Source organism: Apostichopus japonicus, chromosome 18 (genome assembly GCF_037975245.1).
Source record: "Apostichopus japonicus isolate 1M-3 chromosome 18, ASM3797524v1, whole genome shotgun sequence".
Lineage (NCBI taxonomy): Eukaryota > Metazoa > Echinodermata > Holothuroidea > Aspidochirotida > Stichopodidae > Apostichopus > Apostichopus japonicus.
The window spans coordinates 6,753,877-6,775,589 of NC_092578.1; the positions used below are offsets into that span (position 1 = coordinate 6,753,877).

The 21,713-nt window shown below is 36.6% G+C and overlaps 1 protein-coding gene across 2 annotated transcripts in view; it reads left to right on the plus strand.

Annotated features, from left to right (window-relative positions):
• Nucleotides 1-395: 395 nt before the first annotated feature.
• The window catches only part of LOC139958805 (otoancorin-like), a 47,655-nt gene continuing 26,337 nt past the window's right edge, over nt 396-21,713 (plus strand). Inside the window, exons 1-12 of one of the 2 annotated variants that reach the window (XR_011789883.1) lie at nt 396-599; nt 8,366-8,429; nt 8,927-9,646; nt 10,710-10,734; nt 11,664-11,835; nt 12,891-13,040; nt 14,115-14,287; nt 15,627-15,816; nt 16,545-16,663; nt 17,320-17,437; nt 18,752-18,994; nt 20,199-20,363. Coding sequence is in view for 1 of the 2 variants with exons in the window: in XM_071956154.1 (XP_071812255.1) it covers nt 8,390-8,429; nt 8,927-9,646; nt 10,710-10,734; nt 11,664-11,835; nt 12,891-13,040; nt 14,115-14,287; nt 15,627-15,816; nt 16,545-16,663; nt 17,320-17,437; nt 18,752-18,994; nt 20,199-20,363 (2,115 nt within the window). In the remaining variant the exon portion in view is untranslated. The remainder of the gene's footprint in view (nt 600-8,365; nt 8,430-8,926; nt 9,647-10,709; nt 10,735-11,663; nt 11,836-12,890; nt 13,041-14,114; nt 14,288-15,626; nt 15,817-16,544; nt 16,664-17,319; nt 17,438-18,751; nt 18,995-20,198; nt 20,364-21,713) is intronic. The other variant, XM_071956154.1, reaches the window with a different exon arrangement.

Sequence of the window (21,713 nt, forward strand, 5' to 3'; positions counted from 1 at the left end):
ATAAACTTGGTTCCCAGGCAAAAGTGTACATCTGGTTGGTCATTTTCAAGCCCGAGAAGTGCCATTTCCGGTGATCTGGGGGGCTATCAAAACCAGAAATTTTCTTGTACGCTGCGCGCCAACCAATGGTGGTGCTCCGCTTTGATAGTAATTCGCCTGCATCCAAGCAATCCCCCCCCCCCCAATATTTGAAACAAATCGCCGCCCCTGTGTACACACAAGATCGCTGAATTCTTCGCGTAGTCCGTTAAAATCTCAATTCTGTAAATTTAAACAAGGCTCTGAAAGCGCAATTCTACAATTGCGCCCTCGGTTAGAGTAAGTTTGATCAATACTGTCGTCTGCGCCACAAATTTGGCGCGAAACATGTATAGAGGGCGTTGCTTCAAAACTTGTTAACCGCGCGACCACAGAGCCGAGCTAGAGAGTGCTTTTGCAAGCACTGCCCCTAGCCTAGGTTCAATTTCTATGATTTGCTCGGACTCGGCTGCGACCGCTGTCCCTCGTTTGGAAAATATTTTGTTTGACATGCAGATCAGATAACGTACATGCAGAACTAATCCAGGCAGCTGCAAGTTTCATCAGTAAAACGACTCACGGTAAGACAAGTTGACCTAGGCCTAGGGCCAGACTACAGTAGCCTAACTTAAGAAGGTTTAGGCTTACATTACACTGTATAGTAGTAGTCTAGTAGCTCAATACTTGGCCTAGGCTACTAGGCTAGTAGCAGTTTAACGTTAGGGCCATGGCCTTTGTATTGTGAGTCGCTGCTGATTTTACTTTTTAGGGTCGCCAACAATGTTGGAGGGTTGCCAAAAATATCAGAAAAAAAAAGCAATTGCTTATAGGCCTAGACATATTTGTGGAAGAAAATGTGGAGGAAAAATCGGCTAGTCCAAATTACTTCCAAAGTTGAAAGAGTAGGCCTAGGCTAGGCATACTAGTATAGGCCTAGTAAAGGCTTCGTAATTGACGCACCCCCGTAATTGACGCACCTTCAAAAATAACTAGCAACGACCTACAGCAGGCCACCAAAACTTTTTGCAGTCAAGCATATTTACATATTCATGAGTTTGAATCCATTTCAGCTATTTGCTGACCAAATTGTGGTTTCTATTAAGCTTTTACCACCCTCCCCCCAGTTTTACACGTATTTTGGACATTTGGAAATCTTACTCCCAAAAAATTACCAAAATTATTTCAATATGATACAACTACTCTCTGGGACCTGACTGTCTGAGCTAAGAGGTTCAGAGCATAGCAAACAGCATCCAAAGTCAATGGATGTATACTTAGGCCTACTCTACAGTTAGCTTATCGACGAATGTGTCAATTTAGGGGTATGAAAGAACTTGACACAGCAGACATTTTGTGTTCAAATTCTTCTCAATTGTACGTTGCGTAGGCACAGAACAATAAATATTTTGAGATCATTACATTTGTGAGGAACTATACATATGAAAAATGCATGCAGTTGAGTGATTTGGATTTTAGGTTGACAGACATCGTCAATCCAATCCTTAAGTGCGTCAATTATGAGCCCACCATGCTACTACTACGCCTAATAACAAGTAAGGTTAAGACTAACTTTTAGCCTACCTCAGGACCTGGCTTAATACTAGTTTTCAGTAGCTGGGTGGGTAGCTAGCCTATACTATAGCGAACCAACATTAACATTGCCAAAATATGCATAGGGCCTGGGCTTATGCTCGTGCCAAATGGGATAGGCTATACCAAATTAGCCTAGGCCTAGGCTAGGCCTATTGTAACTAAACTTTTGTAAAGCCCCCACCTTCATAATTTTACGAATTAGTTTTAAACTGTATTCATTGCTTACCAGGATCAAAAATGTTACAGACTAGGCCTAGAACTACAACTTTTTGAAATAATTAGGACACTATAACAAGTATAATAAAACACCTCATGGGTCTGTTCACGTTAAAGCGCCCTATTTGGTTGCCTGAGGTACCAAATTTTCAAATTACAGTAGAGAACTTCTATTCTAAGTAAATAACATAACTAATATCTGCAATTTATGAATTAGAATTGACCAGAGCTTAAACTATTCTGGAAATTATATTCAAGATGGTTGAAAGTGTGACAATCTTATAAATTTCCCGAAATTTGTTCTTTTTTTAATGGTGGTGTGTCACTCCATTGCTGCTACATTTGGGGATCCTGTTGGTATTTTCTTTATTAACACAAAATTTGCTACTTGTCAGACAAGTTTTCAATGATATCGATGATGTTTTAAAAAAATATTACAGTATTGTTAGAAAAAATTCAATTTTTCCTGAAATAAAGTTAAAAAAGTTTTACTTTAAAGAACAAAATTCAAATTAATAGTAACAATTATACCATAAAATTAAACCACAATATAAGCACATATATTAACCAAAAGCTGAAAATTCTGGGTCATGTCCTCTCAGATTTTTTTTTTTCTTGACTCTTGTTTCGGACATCACCCCTCCAAAAAGATCTTGTTTCGGACATCACCCCCCAATGTTTGACCTAATATAACCTAATATTTAGTAATGAAACAAATGATGTTCACTTAAAAGCAATAATAATGAATAGAAAAGCATTTTAGTAAATTGATAACTGTACTAAAAGAGATACTGTACAGTATATGGACCCTTTCTAGGTTCCAAGTTCAAAACAAAGAAAAGGGTACAAGTGATCCAAGTGATCAACAAGACAATTATTAAACGAAGGCCATGCTTGTTAATACTTAGCAATATATATCAGTACATCACAATATGTGATGTTAACAAACAGCATCAAATTCATTTGAAATAATGAAAAATGCAAACACTTGTTATAGATTTGAATAAGACTGTCTTGGCCTATGTTTCGGACATCACCAAAACTGTATTATGACATCACTGTAATGTTTTCTACACAAAGCATATCAAAAGTTACATTTGAAACAAAGGTGTCTTTGTTGTTGACAAGCTACCTACAAGGTATAATGACAGTTTTGAACTTATTACAGTTCAAATCCTCAGTGTTCATTAAAAGTTATTTTATGAGCGTTTCGGACATCACTGAATGTTTCGGACATCACCTTGGAAAATATTCACAAAGCTGCATAGCAATAATACATATTTCAGCAGGTAACAACAATATGAAGTTAAAATTTTTGCTATTTAAGCATGTTCAAGCAACAAAAGTCTACTTCAAAATATACACAGTCAAACAGTAGCAGATTAACACTAGATATCATGAATTTTTGAAGGAACACACTAACTAAAACACCATAGACTGGGGAATCAACAAGGTGTACTGAAAAATAAAAGCACTGGCAATTCTTGGGAAAACAAATGCCCCCGAGGCCCATATTTTCAAACTAAACATCTGGACAGAGCCGATAGGGTCAATTGTCCAATGTTTGGTACTATCCAGCCATGTACATGGAAAATTTACTTTGCAAGAAAAATAAAATAAATGAAATTATATTCCAGTAATACTGTACTATCAGTATCAATAACACCGAATGGTACCGTACCAACAACACTGAGATTACTGTTTACAGCTCCTTTATGAGAGATTCAATATCATTAATGATCAACTTGCTCCATCTGTTCATAGGCTGAATGATCTCCTAGTGTTATGATAGCTAGATATGGGATTACAAACATTAACTAGACTCAGTCCACCAGATGTGTTGTTTGGCCATAAGAAATCTATGTGGTTCACTTTATCCATGCCAGGTTTTAAAAATATGGAGATTTAATTTTATAAGATATACAATTTAGTGGATTATTATATAACCAAGACCAGAAAATACAATCTAATAGACATAAACTTTAAATTACAATCTGAGAGTCATAAACTTTTCAAAGTGAAAATCTGAAGGCTTGGCATAACTGATATCCCCATTTCATGTTGTATTATCAGTTTACTACATATTCAATTCATACTTATCCAGAATACACACTTAGTGACTATTCATACATCACCATTCACATAAAGTTAATATCTGCTTCACCCCAGTTGTTACCTGTCCAGCATGCCAACACTTCCCAGAAACAAATTGCAACTATTAATAAAAAACATCAATTTATACATTTTTTTTTCAGAAATGGTATTCTCATTGCCTGCAAAGAACTTTTCCATCATAACCTAGATAAAGTCTGTAACAATTGAAAGAAACAGCATATATTTACCATTTAATAAATATACATTATAAAACTTACTGGTTTATATATTTACGAGTGACCCGCTTACCTGTCTCCCCACAACATTAGCACCTCATTCTACCGTGTCTAGTATGCCCTTGTAATCTTTTAACACTGTGCACCCTCAGTGACCGGTCCTATCCGGTCAATGCCATTCCTTCTCAGTCTACCATCCAAAGTGTTTACTCATGCGTTTTCGTAGTGGATTCAAATCTTTCGAAAAATGCCATTTAATAAATATACAGATGTACATAGGATACACCCCTACATAGCTAATTTGGCACCCACCTGTTGAAGCTACTGTAGTATCATTTTAGTCTACAATTTAAACAATTTTCAGAGGGGAGGACCAGGGTAGGACCCTAAACTCCACTAGAATGCTTGGTCTTTTTTTGTAATGTCAGCAATAACAACTATTTTGCACCCCTTCAAATGGTGCCCCACCCCCTCCCCATGCAGCCTTGAACTGGATCTGACAATGCTGAAGATTGCCTACACTGGCCCAGCTAAGCAACAGTAGTTGCCTATACTAGTAGTACTATAAGTACTAGTTTAAATATCCTTCTTTATTGAGCTTCATCATTTTGCCTTGGCTATTATCATATGAAAAACAAGTATTCATGTTTTGTTGTTTACTCCTTGTCACATATGAATTATGATTTACTTTCTACAATTGCTATTATTTAAGCCTATGGCCTAAACTTACAGTTTGGTATATGGCCTGGATGTAAGGGTATACAGCAGCTCAGCAAATTGTTCTGATTTATCCTTAATTTTCATAACTCTGTATACTTATCCCTAAAGCTCTGAAGTCTGAAGCAACTCGGAATGAAAACATGGTCATGCATGATGCACCACTCTGTGTACAGTATATTAATACTGTTTGCACCATCGAGTGAACCTGGAGGTTTCATCACACAGTAAATACGCGTACCAGTCATAGAGGGTCATGCACTGTAATGTGTTCCAGGGTGGTACTGATAATCTGATATACTGTACTGCATTACTCTCCACATTGCCCATTGTGATTTACTTACTAGTAAATGTATATGTGGGCTTAGAGCAGCAGACAACACATAGTTACCTTGTAATGTTTGTACCTTAACATTATAGTTAAAGTCGTTGACCAACACTTTCTACGGTCCTACTGTACTACTTAGCTAACATCTTCCCAAAGTACTGGTAGCTTTCCTTGACAACCATCAAGTTCCCTCAATAGTTAAACTGCTCTGAAACAGGGTGTTACAGTATAGAACCACACTGATTGCATACATATAGAGTGGCAAACGACACTGAACGGTGACATACTGTGTTGTAGAACAATGTGATAGAAACATGATCTATGCTACAAAACTAGTCTAGGCCTATTCCAATTTGTGTAATTAACTTTACAATTCTCAAAATGATATTGGGAAATATCAAATAGGTACTGCCAAGGAAGCTGGAACACATCACATGGCGGTTCATGCATGGTACCCACGTGCCCTTTGATGTAGTTCTTCTAGCCTATAAATAGGCTTTCTTTGGTTGTGACAAATACTTTAGCTTGATTCAAGCTATTGCAGGCAATTACAGCATTACTTTTTAATGTACTGTATAATGTGATGCCATCCTGATAAATGCTACAGTATGTCAGAAAAGAAATCACTAAATTGTTTAGTTACTTCTTCAGTACTAAATGATGGAAAATTATAGTGTTAACGATGTCAAATCTAGAAAAATTTAAGTAATTTGATGTTCCCAGTAACATTCATACCCAAATATGTAGAATATCATTTTAGACTTGTCACAAATCATCAAAAGATGAATACATGTTGGTCAAATGACACCAAAAGTTAAGAAGCATTCTCCTTGTAGGATCTTAGTGTATTCTAGCACATTAAATCAACCACTTGAATAATTCAGTTTAAACTATTGCTGTTTTACAATATGTTGGATTCACAAAAGTGATGTCCGAAACACATGGTGATGTCCGAAACATACTTTTAAGGTTATTTTGCTATAATATTTGGTAAAGATGGAAAAAGTTTTGAGTAGTGCAGTATGTTTATTTGTAACAATAGAACTTGTCATAATATATGAAGTGCTCATCTATTGTGTTTTTTTTTCAAGCCATATAAAGCAATATTAATTAAAACTTGTTTCGGACATCACTGGTGTTTCGGACATCACACACATGGACGGAAAAATTGGAATGTTTATAAAATCAAAACGGATGAGTGGAAATGTGTCATGTACATACTGTAGTTGAGGGAGTACTTATGCTTTAATTAGAGTAACAAAACAGTCTTGTGGGTTTTAACATACTTCATATATTAGTTGCTTCATGATGTTTCGGACATCACCAAAATGTGGACGGAAACATTTTCCATGTTGTTTAACTTTATCGTGTAGTAAAATGTGGCTGAATGGACATGCATCTGATATATATTTTATTTGATACAACTATTACAGTATTGAAAAAGCACATCACTTTTAACATTTGTTATTTAACCCCAAACTACGCCACTCACAAATTGGTGTATAAATGTGGACGGAAAAAGTGATGTCCGAAACACTGGTCCAGTTTCGCAATAATTCGCAAAGTCATCAATGAAATTTTTTGAAATATATATGAGAGGGAACCTATAGCCACAAAGTTCAATCATGACAAAATTTGGAGCAATCCTCTTTTGGAGTTGAGAATAGCTCGAAGTACAAATAGTGCAGTTTGAAAACGGCAACATTTTCCGTCCACATTTCGGCACCTCTGGGAGTATAGCATATATATATGCATATCTCAGGAAATTGTCTATGCTATGGTAGGTACAGCTAGGTGGACTCTCTCCATGGGGATAATATTTGTATCTCTAGAATCTCTAATTATTTTGTCACATTGCTCCAAATGCCATTTATGCTAATTTGGGCGCTTTAACGTGAACAGACCCTCAATTCAAATGTATAGTTAATAAAGTGCTACTGTGCTCAGTCAAAATGATTAATTGATTCCAGGATACTGTATAATGAGCTAGTCAAAGGTTTCAATACATTAAGATGTAAATTAAATACATGTAATAGGTAAATTCCTATTCGTATTCAGGTTCAATTTGATGGTTGATCTGCAACCTCGAATGCATCTTACTAAGGCGGTTTACACTATAATGGATAACAAAAGGTGATGGATATGGAAAGAAGAGAGCCTAGTATGAAGTGCACTCATTCAATACAAGTCATTTTTTATGTGTATGTTAGGATTACTGTTCTCTGCTGCCTCCTGTGTCCCCCCCTCCGCCCATCGTCTCTCAACATTTTTCAAGATGCTTGGAAAAATACCCCACACCAATTATGATCCCTTGCTACCGAAATGTTGATTGTTCCCAAAACAATATGTATACCTGTCTTCCTCCCCCATCCTTATTTTCTCCTTTCACATCCCATATCCCTGCCGTATGTCACTCCAACCCATAGCCCATGCCATCCCCACCCCCAGAAATCTCCAAATATCCCCTAAGATAGTACAAAATACGGTCATTCCATATCAAATCAACAGATTATGGATAAGTTTGTGTTTCAACCTCCTCTAAAACTTACCACCCTCCTGGCATGATTAGAGCACCATGAAATAAGCATCCTCTGCAAATTTCTGATAAAATGCCTGCCAAGTGGCATTTTCTTGATTTTCTGTGTCACTATTTCTAATTGACTTTTGGATTTGTATATTTTCATGTGTTCAGATACCCAACATAAATTGTCAAATTGGATATTATAGATTGTTCAATATTAGTTTTGTATGAATGTTAATGAAATCTGATACAATGTCAATTCATTTTACAAAATATTTTTACTTTGCACATTTTAGCACTAGTGACTAGTGAGAAAACTAGTGACAGAATAAAAGATTCTCTCTTGATAGGTTAGGCTAGTGGGTTGCTACGGCAATATGGAACAATTATGCAAGCGCATGGTTTCAAGGGTGCACCAAATTAGGGATACAGACAACGATAAATACTGTATGTGACATTTAAGCAATGTCATTACTCTTAGTAACAATACTTCTAATACAAAGCTTAAACATTTAAAAAAAAAGTGGGGGGGGGGGGTCAAAAGTATTGAAAGTTCATATAAAGTTCTTTTATGCTATGTGCTAATGTTCTTAAAACATTAATAACAAATCTACAAACTTATTCTTTTTCTGCTTTAAATAGGTAGTACCGGAAACCTAGAGAAAGATGGAATGCCCTCATTCAGTCATCGCTGTTCTCATCTTATGTAAGTAGCTCAAGAAAATGTAGATATTTTAATGTTTTGCGAAAGCTAACCATACTGTTTCTTTGTTTATTGTAAATTAAATATATACTGTACACATGATTGAGATTAAAAATAATATTTCTACTGAAGGGGGTTTTCTTTTTAAAAACACTTAGGAACAGTCATATGACTCAAGACAGGAGGACAATTTTACTGCAAATTCATGAGTCATGTCAAAAACATGAGAGATATAACCCATTAAACGTTTTGTAAGAACTTTGTAAAGCTAGTCCATTGATATGAGCTTAATGTTTACACACCACATAATGTACACATAGGTCCTAATGCAAGCTCTACTACTGTAAAAATAATGTTTTTTTTTCTTAAACACAATCAAACTCCAATTAATAATCTAGCCAGAGACCAGAGTGAGACATACTCTTAGTGTAATTAATACTTTCTATGAGCTTTTGCAGATTTATAATCAAACAAGATGTTTACGTACATTTTATTCTCAGTTCTCCTCGCTAGCCATTGCAGTGGACGTAAGCAAGATGATCGGCCTTCTTCCCCTAAAGGAGAAAAGCAAGAGGAACCATCCATTCGGAATGACGACACACACCAGCAAGCTGTTCATTTCACAGAGTTAATGCCAGAGAAGATTTTTTGGGATTGCATGGACAAGTATGGGTTTGGCTCAAGTAATGCCACACATGCCATTAACCACATCATAGAACTCACCAACAATATCATAGCAATGGAAAAGATGTTTGAAGAGAGGTTTGGAATTTCAAACGAAACTATTTTTTATGACTTTGGTGGATTCCTGCCAGACCTGTTTAACTATTCAAGCAACGCGTCGTCTTTCCTTATGGAAAACTGCACCGCCTACTTTGGTTCTGGAAACATTTCTGTCGGTGTGACTCCCTCGTCCAACGTCATTCATGAGGACATGATCTCGCTACTCTGCGCACTCTTTCAGGGAGATATCAATGCAACTATGCAATTTAATTCTTCAATCGGAAGCGGTTGGGACGATTTTAATCAGGCCATGAGCAACTTAACCATGGTGATGGGGTTATTGAATGATTCCATGATAGCGCTTCACAACTTTACCGCGTCATTCACGCCAGAATATTTTGATGGGTTTGGAAGTGAAAAGGATGGACAAATGTTTGGAGAGGACATTTGGAGAGAGTGCATAGACAAAGCTTTGAACAATTCAAGTTTCACATATGGTATTATCTATTTTTATTTTGGCCACACGGAGGTAATATAGTTATTGGGTATGTAGCAGTGGGTGGAGGGAACACTGCTAACAAAGATAGCATACATAACGGTGCATAACTTGGGACAAAGTGGAACTGTTCATCATATATCATTATTATTATTATTATGATTATTATTATTATTATTACTATTATAATATAGAAATTAACAATCTATGATTTTGCAGGGTTCCATAAAACTGTTATACACATGCTTGGTTCTCTAACATTCTGGAAAAAAACCCAGAAAATGTAGGGTAAAAGGAAACCCTCACATGACAAGTTCGATCTGTTTAGCCCTCGCCTGGGAAAAAAAGGTGATTTTCTGAGTATCACATGATCTATAAAGTAACTAAAGCTGTCTTCCTTATCTTTCTCCAGAGGGAAGTCACATTTACGGTGGGAATTCATTGTAAGGGCTAACTAGGTTGAACTTGTAATGATTACTGGGTGTTAAGAGTCCCAGCATATTCTATTGGACACTTTGCCTTATTTGGTTTGACTTTATACATGTGCAAGGCTTTTAAGAAGTGTGAGATACAAGCTAATAAGATCAATCAAATTGTTGAAAAGTTATGGCTACAGTATATCATGTTTGCGGTTCATGGCTCCTGGAATGTCCCCCTCACCAAAAATTATCAAAAGGGGTGTATTTGCAAGATTATATTTTGTTATAGTATAGGCTAACAATGGCTAGCCTAACAATAGGTCATCATTAGTGTGTAAGCTTTATTGTAAACCATACAAATGTTTACAGGGGTAAAACCAACAATGTAATTTTGGAAGTAAGCAGGTTTCTATTTGCAGATCATCTGAAACCCTATGTTGCTTCAACGCAAGGGTGAGAAAATTGGAGTAATTTATTGCATTTCTTATGTTTTATGTAAATTGTAAAAGTATTCATTCAATTCAAACCAATGCATCATGTTATTTGTGAAAGTCTTTTCCACATATATATCCCATTTTTTTTTTTGCATATGAAATGCTAGACCTTAAAGATTAATCTTCCCTATTTTTATTCCTCTATTTGCAGACGATCGAAATCCAAACAAGAATGGGTAAATTTTGCACAGTTTTCTTCTTTCTTGCTATAAATTTCATACATCTAACTCGTGCAGCTGAGCATGACTCTTTCAATCATGTACAATTCTTTGCATTTAAAGGCAATTCCTGTGGCAGACAATTTTTGACGTCAGCCTACAAGGAAGAGATTATATATTGTATGTATACATCGCTTAACTGAAAACCACATCACTATACTTTGTTGCTATTTTGCTTAGCTTGGTGTGATTCTTTACAAGATTTATAAGTTAGTTTTGCCAGATACAACCCTTCCTGTAGGAAATGCATTACAGCTAGTGAGATGTGACATCATCGTAGCAAATTTTCCTCAAACGTAGTTAATTTTCTATGGTAGTCCTGTCATTCAGATACCATTAAGACCACACTGTGTCTCAGAGATGTACAGTAGGTAGAGAAGGTCAAAGGTTCGCACTGCTGCTCCTATCTGGTCTATATTCAACTTTTCTAGAAAAATTGAAAAATTTCTTTTTGCTTTCTTTTCCATGATGTTGTTGACCACAGAATATGTTTGTTGCAGATAAATAGATGTCACCAGATATAAAAATATATTTAATCTTTGCAGTAAAATATGATTTATTATGTGGTTAACACCAATAGTTGTGCTAGTGGTATTGAAAGCTTCCAGAAAATTGGTGCAACCTACCGCAAGAATACCTGTTTAGTTTATCCTAGAACGAACTATCACTTGAACATCGAGGCTTTGCAATATAACTAATATATAAATTAAGTAGATCGTTGAAAAATTTCAGACAAAATGCTTGCTGAACAAGTAGAAAGGATGTTTACCAATTAAAAGTTCAATTAAAGCTGAGGAATGTAATTTACAAATTTAAAATATGGTTATTCATGTCATGATATGGATAAAAATTAAATTAATTCATCTACATTCCCGTCTTGTCGTCAGATTCATGGAGAGCAAAACTTACGGAACACTACAACGACTGGGGATCATATCAGCGATGAACTCTCTTGGGATAAACCCTTCTCAGTATATTCGTCATCAGTTGAGACAAGATGAAGGTTTCGAGACAGATCACAGGCCTTTCATTGGATTCAGAATTATTCGACTAATAGAGGTAAGCAAGAGTTGAGTAAAGTTGCCTTTATGTCCCTGTTAATTTGCATATTTACTTATTTCTTCAATGCAGAGTCTGTATGTATCTGTACACCAGCTGTCTTGGTCAATGTCTGACATTTCATAACCCTGGTAAGATATTAAGAATTAGCATTTATGTTCCTTACTTTTTTTGGCTTTAGAAGTGACTTTCAAGTTGATAAACTGCTGTGAAGGTCATCTTCCAGTCCCTACTCTGCATTTATTACCCCCACCATGTGGTGATGCATGTGGTCCATACAGGGTAAAATAAAACATTTAAAATAAAAGACAAAACACACCATCAAAAGAAAACAAAGTTTCTTCCTTTTTAACTTCAGTGTTGCCACTGATTATAGCTGGACTTTTATATACAATATGGCATTCAAGGTCATCAGTATTGCCAACCTCCCACCCCAAATCTGCTGTAGAAATCTGCTCAGGAATCCAAAAGGACCTCATTGTCACCCACAAAGCGTTTTACCTTAAAAAGCATGAAGACTCGCCCCAAACCGCGTGCCGCCCTCTGATAAAAGTTAATTTTCCGTTGCTTGCAAGTGAAGTTTTCTTCTTGTCGCTACAAATTGCAGACAGTAATGAAACATGATACCTTGTTATCTTTTATCTGGACCTGATATGTCCATCGCTGCTATGTACACTGTTTTGTGGGTATTGACCGTAGCTGCATGTATTGACTGTACACTAGTGTCTAATTACAGAGCAAGCTGTGTGTATTTTCTGGGATCGATGGTGGTGTCACACTTCTGTTACACCTCATTCGATAGTAGGTCAGATTACCGGGATTTGACGATTCTTTGTGTGAGAGTCTTCACTCCCTTTAATACTAAGTGAGCCCTCCACCTCAATGTATAGAATTAATATGAAGGATCAGAGCTTCTGGAAAAATACTGTGGAAATACTTTTAGCAATTTTTAGCATGTTAACATTTTGGTGACAATACAGGTGACATGTAGCTATAAATAATGCCAAAATATGTTGTTAAAAACTATATAAAGCAAGCTCTTATCAATATCACAGCCCAGGAGGATGCAGAACCTCAGCTGGATGGACACATTGGATCTTCTTCAAGAAGTTGAATTCGATCGGGATTCATACTCTCACTTGTTGTCTCACATAAACAGAAGCCATTTTGAGCTCTTGTTATTGGCTGGAAGGGAAGTCGTTCATGTAAGTGTAGTTTTGATCGTCATACGTTGCAATCTGAAACTGGTCTTCAGTAGAAGTTAGCTTGAATCATACTTAAAACTCCAAAGTTGGCATTTGTATTTTTATATGCACTAAGAACTTTACATCCAGCAAGATGGTAACTTGCGTTAACATAACTGTTTTTCACTTAAAGATAGCTTTTGTAGTTATGAATTTTCATCCAAAAGAATGTATCTTGAAGCATAATCCCAAAAAATGTACTTTTGGTAGTCAAAGTTTCTCACATTCAGTTTTCTTGAGAACTTGAAAACTGGCAGCAAAGAATGAATGAAAGGAAATTGGCACGGAAATTTTTCGTGATCAAAGTTTTTCAGATGCTTTCACTTCAGGCAATGTACTGGCTAAATACAAGTGGATTGTGCTGTTTGCCAGTACAAAATGGTAGGGGGGGCCGTGGCATTTTTCTGCCAGTATAAACACATATTGCTTTTGTATTACTTCAAAGAAATTGTTAGTGGGAATTTGATTTCAGTAATAAGATTTCAATGCACTGGAATTTCTTTATTAGTAAGTGGCTAAAATTGTGACATTGTAGGCCTAACACTGTTCCTTGTGACTAACATACCCTTTTTGTAGTAATACTTGTTCCATCTTAGTCTTGTTCAAGACCCTGGCATTCTGCTGTTACTTTGCCTGTCACGATTAATATGAGTGCGCCCTCACATCCCCTTTAAAAATCTGTCAAAGCCGTTTTAAGGCTAATTCCCCTGACAGGCAGATTTGTGGAAGGGCGCCCTCAGTTGGTGTTATAATTGGACGATATTTAGATAAAGAAGGAATGTCTTGACCAAGACTAGTTCCATCCTTGTTTTCACAAAAGTGATAAATAAGCTGAACTATACCGAACTGAAAAAGAAAGACAGTTTAAGGTATGATGATGTCCCTGGCATCTGGTAGCTCAGAAGCAGCACAGTCAGTATATCTGCAAGCTGGCCATGCAAGAGGTTCTTTACTAGTTTTGATATTACAAACTACTAAAACTCTTTGGAAGTAAGAATTTTAATATATTTTTTTCTTTATTTGTCCCTCCACTAGGATGAAGGCATGCCCCCTCCCAGTGTTGTTGGGGGGATGTTAGCTGCTGCAGAGGTACACTGGGGGCCAGTACCAAGATGGACAGCTGAAAACATAGACCAGTTATGGCTCTTTGTCATAGGTATAGGCAAAGAACATCTTCTGCATTTCTCTATGGAAGCTTTCCAGGCAGTGTAAGTATATTTTATTATTCCAGTGTCAGCGCATATTCTGTAACGGTAGCCGGAGACGACCAAATTTCTGTTTGGACAAACAAAATCAGCTGTTGATGGTCTTCCACTGGATGACTTTATATTGTTTACATCTATTGACACTTTTAAGAAGCATTTAAAAACTTATCTTTTTAGGCTTGAGTATGGGCATTAATCTTATTCGTTGTTTTATTCACATTACTGTGCCCATTTTTATGTATATTTACCTTTTTATGTTCTTTATTGTGGTTTATAACCCTGTCTTATATCATTTTATTACTTTTACTGCTGTTGTTATTACTTTTAGGTTTTCTTAAGTTTGGTAATTTTATATTCCAGGAATTGGTTCTTTTGTACAGTGCTCTTGGGCATGTTTTATTTCATGATAACAGCACTTTAATATTTGGTATTTATTTGCATTGAATTCAGATCCCATTGTAACTAAATACCTCTGAATAAGTAAAATGCGGAATTGCTGCCGCCCTCCATCACTTTGGAAACACTGAAATAAAACCAAAATAGTGATAGGCCCATGATCCATCCAAATGGGAATTTTACTAGCCCAAAGTTGGACAACCAAATTTGCTGTTTGGATATTACCCTGAGTAAGACCTGGGAGTCAGTGGCGAAGCTAGGGGTATTGGTCGGAGGGGGGGGGGAGAATGGTCTGTAGGGGTGTTTCGACACTATCTAAGCGGAGCGCCACCACAGGTTGGCGCGGAGCGTACGAAAATATTTTGAGTAAAGATACTCCCTAGATCGCCCGAAATGACCCTTTCTGAGCCTTGCTAATCTGCAGATAAACGAAAAATAAATAGCCGTTAGAGCATTTTGTCAGAAAATTACACCAACAAAATGTGACAAATGTCAATAGGTAGATGAGAGCGCAATAAAAAAGTCAATCGGGAATAAGTAAAAAGAGATAAAAAGCTGTAAAGGGCGCCAGCCGTCCATTTGAGTCCGTCAGGGGGGGGGCATCCGCCCCCCTGACTGCATGGACGCTCCGCCACTGCTGGGAGTTGTCCCAGGGACAACCAGAAAAAAAAAATCTGCCCTGAGTGTAGTGTGTGATATTCTACCTGAGTAGCAATCCTTGGCATTGGCCTTCATTATATCTTACTGCAAAAATGATTAACGTATCTATATTTTGACAGAGATTCCGACTTCAATTTTTCGCATATCTCTGGTGTTGATCAAAACTTGTTCCTTTACACAGTGAATATCGACAGCATTTTGTTCACACAGTGAGGCTTATTTACTTTTTTGCAGATATATTAAAACAAAATAATTAGTGAAACGTGTCATTATTTAATCTTGTCAGGTTACCCCATTTAGCAGCTCTTTATAATGGACACCAGTTGGACCCATTTCTTGCTACTGCAGTGGTAGATGCTGCAAAGAGGCATTGGGGAGCTAAAATATCAAGATGGACCATCGCGAAGCTACAGTGGCTAGGACCATTCACCGTACACCTGAGCGTTCAGGATCTCTCAGCTGTTGACACTGATGACGTTCGTATCCATTTACTAATATATCCAAAATGAAAATCTGGCTAAAGAATTTCAAGAATTATTATCCTTGCTCTCAACCTGCTTATAATCATGATCCCGAGGGGGTGGGGGGGGCTAATTTTGGGGGAGTAACTTATTGCAATACCTCTCTATGAAGAAACCAATATTGGTTCAGGGTTTTTAACATTTTGTTGTGTAAATTAAGGAATAACCTGTGATTGGGAGACTTTCACTGGTGAATAATATAGTTGAGACACTAAATGAAGACTGTAATTTTAATGAAGTTTGGCTTTGCCTTGTCCGTTATTATTCCCCTTTGCAGATTGTCTACACTGCAAACACAAACTAACAGGACATGGGGGGGGGGGAGGGGGTAAAGGGCTAGGAGAGGGAGGGCATTTTGGGATGGTGCTTCCAAGCAGGTTGGGAACCACTGTCCTAGAGGTTCTGAACTTCACATTTGTCTGTGTATGTTATTTTAAACATTTCATTACTTTATAATATGAGTACAGGGTAATATGTACTTTTCCCTCACTTTTGTAAAACTTGCTCACATTTATAACAGCCAACAAAAATGTATAGTTAAGCTTGAAGCAAGGTCAGTACTAGGGGCAGATTTACTGTCTGAATGTTTTTGGAAACTGCTCTGTCCGAAATACTTTTTGAGAACATGTCACTGTTTGACTATATTCTTCTTTTCTTTTCTTCTTCTCTCTATGCTCTTTCAGCTGTTGGTGCTACTTCCAGATATAAGCAACCTTCACTTTGATAAGAGGCAGGGCCACGCTATCATTAATAGTCTGATAAATTCTCAGGATTGGACTTGGTCTTTGGAGCAATTCAAAAGGTTCATATTTGTTTGCGGCGTCTCTGTTTTTGTCAAGAAACCATATTAGTCTGTGCTAGTTCAAGAAAATGGTTTACTAATAAATTAATTCCAAATAAGAAGAGCTTATAAAATCCCAAACCCAATTGAGTAAAATGAATTGTGATAAAATCTAGTAAAGATACATTTGTATGCATATCCATAACAGAAACCTAGCCCAGAAATGAAGAAAAAAGATTGAAATGAGCAAACAAATTTATTGGTTGGAATCCTAAACAAATGACTGGAAGCAATAACCTCACGATTCCCAGATTAAATTTGTGTATAATTAAAATTCTTTTAACTGACGACGCTTCTCAAACTGGGCCGCAAACCATAAATTGTGCTGTCAACCTTCACGGTGGTTTCGAGAGTTTGGTAGCAGAACATGAAAAGTTTACATAACAAAAATATAGAAATTTATGAATCTTGACTAAGCTAGGGGAATGACAGGATGGATCACCAAGAGAACAGTTTGGGGAAGCAGGAACTTAACCACTAGACCTCTGGAAAACAAGCCTTTAATTGTTACGAACTGGATATATTTCAGCCATTTTAGTGTTCAGCTAATTTTAGTGTTTATTACCAATATATACAGGATTCTTTCTTTATGAAACATTTCATTTCCTTTGTTATAGTCTTGGTAAGTTAGCTGCTTACTTGACAGTGGAGCAACTTAAAAATTTACCCCCAGAGGTGTTTTCTGATAGAGAAGTGCAGAAGTCCATGGTAGCAAATACTGCTGGGAGAGGACGGGTGAGTGTTTTACATGAATTGTTAAGATAAACAACTGACTCTTTATAGAAAAAAAAACGCTGCAATTAAGATTCAGTCATTGCAAGCGCAATCCCCAATGTATATTTTGTACTGTTAAGAAGTTGAATAGCTTTTCACTCAACATTGCTCTCTATACTGGTTTGTGCTTGTTTTCATTAATCTTGGTAAAGAGTTTGAACTAAAAATCAGATTGGAACTGTACTTTACCCAACGTAAATTTTAAAAGGAACTAAATAAAACTGTTAACAAACTAATCTACTGCAGGAAAGCCCGCTGTGTAGGTAAACATGTAGGTTAGAGGGCGTGTTGTTTTGATCCTAGGAGGATCTTCAAAGGCAGAGGGGTTAGTTTGCCTTTGAAGATGATCCTCATAGGCGTAGGAGGCAGGGGGGCTGCAGCCCCCCCAACCAAAATTTTTTGTGAAACTTCGGGCAATATGCTGAGAATTTTTCGGACACCTACTGAAGGAAGAAAAATTTGCAGTGTGTTTTTCAATTTTGTTTGTGAAAATTCGGGCAATATGCTGAGAATTTTTCGGACACCAACTGAAAGAAGAATAATTTGCAATGTGTTTTTCAGTTTTTGTTTGTGCAAATTTGGGCAATATGCTGAGAACTTTTTGGGCACCTACTGAAAGAAGAAAAATTTGCAGTGTGTTTTCATTTTTTTTGGTGAAAAATTCGGGCAATATGCTGAGAATTTTTCGGGCACTTACTGAAAGAAGAATAATTTGCAATGTGTTTTTCAATGGTTAAACTGATATTATTATTATCGTTATTATTGTAACAACTTAACCAACCAATATTGAACCAATATGAAAGGGTTATAACACGGAAAATATAACCAAAATTTTTCGCGCACTACGCGCGCATTCAACATATTTATGTGCATATGATATAGACATTCATCAGTTATTGGCATTTGATGTAAAAATTGATGAATGCCTATAGGACATGCACATTGAGATGTTGAACGCGCACGGAAATTTTGGTTATACTTTTCGGGCAAGTTGTTACAGCCCCCCCAAATCAAGTTAGGCTCCTACGCCTATGATGATCCTGATGCGATCATGTGAGATATATAGCCAACAGGATTGATTTTGTGTTAATATGACATGTACATAGTAGGCCTATATATATTGAAGTTTAGGTTTCAGAAATCCCTTCACTTTGCACTGCTTTAATATCTGATTTTAAAAAAAAAGGAAACTTAATATGATGTGTCGCAATTTCAAATTTATGCTTGCACAAGGTCTCATTTCACTTTAAGGGGTATGTCTCATTTATTTAACAGGAGGTGAAGGAAGTTGCAAAGAGAATCGTGGAAGACATGGGAGACCCTTCGACATGGAGTAGTGAGGACCTTACAAGAATCGGCAAAGTTGCCTCTGGTCTGGAAGTCAAAGACTTGGAGAAAATACCCAAATCTTCCATCAGAACTGCCGTGGCGGACTTGTCCAAAGCCGATTTATCACCAAGACAGAGGATGGTCATAGCCCAAAAGTATAGAGAGGCATCTTCTAATAGAACATCAAAGGTGAATTTAAGTGGTAGAAGTGATTTTTATTAAAATTGTCACAAATCATGATTTTTTATTTAAAGATTTAATATCAATTTTGTTTGGATTTAAATATCTGCAGTCTTGGTGCATATACAGTTACTGTATAGCCTGCATTTCTTATGGTGTTCACTTTTGCATGATCACTTACCAGTGTTCACAATTAGTTTTGAAGAAAATATTCCTAACCATATTTGTTTTTTGTTTTTTTACATCTATAGGCTTTTATTTTGTTTGTTTCATTTTTATTAGCTTTTGTTGTTGTTGTTGTTGTTGTTATATTCACTTGGGTATACCCTGCATCACTGCGTCTGTACTGTAAACACATGACAAGAAATGCTTTCTTAACTTGCCTTAAAGGCATTGAAGACTCGCCCAAACCACGTGCCGCGCTCTGAAAAAGTTAACATTCCGTTGCTTGCAAGTGAAGTTTTCTACTTGTCGCTACAAAATGCAGACAGTAATGAAACGTGATACCTTGTTATCTTTTATCTAGACCTGAGATGTCCATCGCTGCTTTGTACACTGTGTTGTGGGTATTGACCGTAGCTGTATGTATTGACTGTACACTAGTGTCTAATTACCGACGGTAGCAAGCTGTGTGTGTATCTTCTGGGATCGATGGTGGTGTCTAACACTTCTGTTACACCTCATTCAAACTAGGTCAGATTACCGGCATGAGACGTTTCTTTGTGCACGAGTCTTCACTCCCTTTAAACTAAAGTGTCTTTATGTTTTAGGTCCATTCTTCTCTGAATTACTCAAAGACATTGCATATTCTTTGCGTATAGTCTTCATTTGTCCGTTTTTCTCACATCGAATCTTCACATACAGGCCTATTGATATTTGTTTTTTTTTATAATGTTGAGCTGAATTCACTATGAACTTTTGGATTTTAAGTATCCAAGCTATTGCATGTACAACAGGACCTGTTCTACATCATAGAACAGCATGTGGGAGTACTCCCCCCCCCCAAAAAAAAATCCTCTTGTAACATCCAGCCACCTGATGTTTGTGGAATTTTAGTGCATTATTTATTGTATGGATTTTTGGTAAAATTGTTCAAGTGTAAACTATTGTTGAGAACCCATGATACTTTCAGTCAACCTTAAAAATGTTTAGACTAGTCAGATGATGCATGATAAATTCAATGCTGCTCTTTCTTGTTTCAAATAATATTCAGAGACTCTCATCTCGTGACATCCGTGAATTGAAATCTCTCTCAGTTGGTTTGGGGAGTAACGTCTTCGCTGAGATGTCGCCCGACGATGTGAAGGAATCGATAAATGTCTTGGCAGAGAATGCCGCAGAGTTGCAACCCACTCAGAAGAGGGAGATAGTCAGACAGGTATGAATAATAAAATAAAAAATAAAAACTTGGCAAAGTCTCTTTTGGGCATTTAATTTTGGCCCTACACATACATTAGTTTATCATTGTGTATTAATTCTTACCTCTCTTCTGTGCGCTGTCCACCATGCACACTCCTAGGCTCGGGTCATATCCCTACTTTATGTACAGCTTTATATATTGCCACCTTTACTCAGAGCATATTTTCAACTATATTCCACAACAAAAAATATAACAATGGCTGCAAGGCTTAAAATCCCCCCCCCCCACACATTTTTCTTTGTTTGTTTATATATTATATGCTATATTTTCATTTTCTCATGTACACTAGTAAGAATTTTTTTAAAATATTTATCCCTCCCCCCTCTTTAGATATATAGCTGTGAGGGAATATGTCCTTGAATGACCTTCTCTTCCTGTATTACTCTGTTCCATTTCCATATAGAGTGAGTGGGAACTAGTTTTACCAGGGACTTGCTATGGAATAACAAAGCCCTGGTTTTACAATGGAGCCTTATGATACACACAGCATGATGAATGCTCTCATTATTATCAAAGTATCAATGTTGTCAAGGATACCATTCTTTTGTAGGTAGCATTTTGAATAAGCTTCCAAAAATAGGTCAATAGAAAACCTAATGTACTGTGGAAATTTGTTTAGTATCTCAATCCTTAGTTTTCAACTCAAAGGACTTGGATTTCCAGGAACTGTTCTGAATAGTTAAAGGAAATGGTCAAGAACAAGTAATTTGATAATTTGACATAACTGTCTGTCTTGAAAACAGAAAATGAAAACACAAACAAAATGAAATGAAATGAAAAAACAAAATGAAATGAAACATGAAATGAAAACAGGAATGTAAAGACTGTCATTATCCAGGTTGGGAAGTGCACATATATAATGAACAATGCTTCAAAGTCTGTGTTTGCACGTATTTTAACGAGGCAGTAAGTATATTACCCTATTAAAGGTACAGCAGCAAGTTGTCAGCCTAGAAAGACTAGGCTCGTAAAGTTTTGTTATTTGAGTAGACATACTAGTAGTATAGTGTTTGTAAGTTTGCTATGCAAAGTGTACCAAATTGAGGCGATCACCAGTCAATAATTTAGTGTTCACATTTTACGCAGCAGTTTTGACATTTACAAATTTTTCGTTGTTGGTAAACATCCAAAGTAATTTTGTTATGATCAGAAAACCTACTGCGTTTCTTTGCATCTTTATGCATTACATTTTTGCTATAATTGTTACCAGATAGTTTATTCCCAGGCTGGTTTGGCATTGAAGCTTAAATATAGAAATGACAGGTCTTTCTATCTGAAGCCAAAATGCTCGGATAAGTGCTTTGAGTT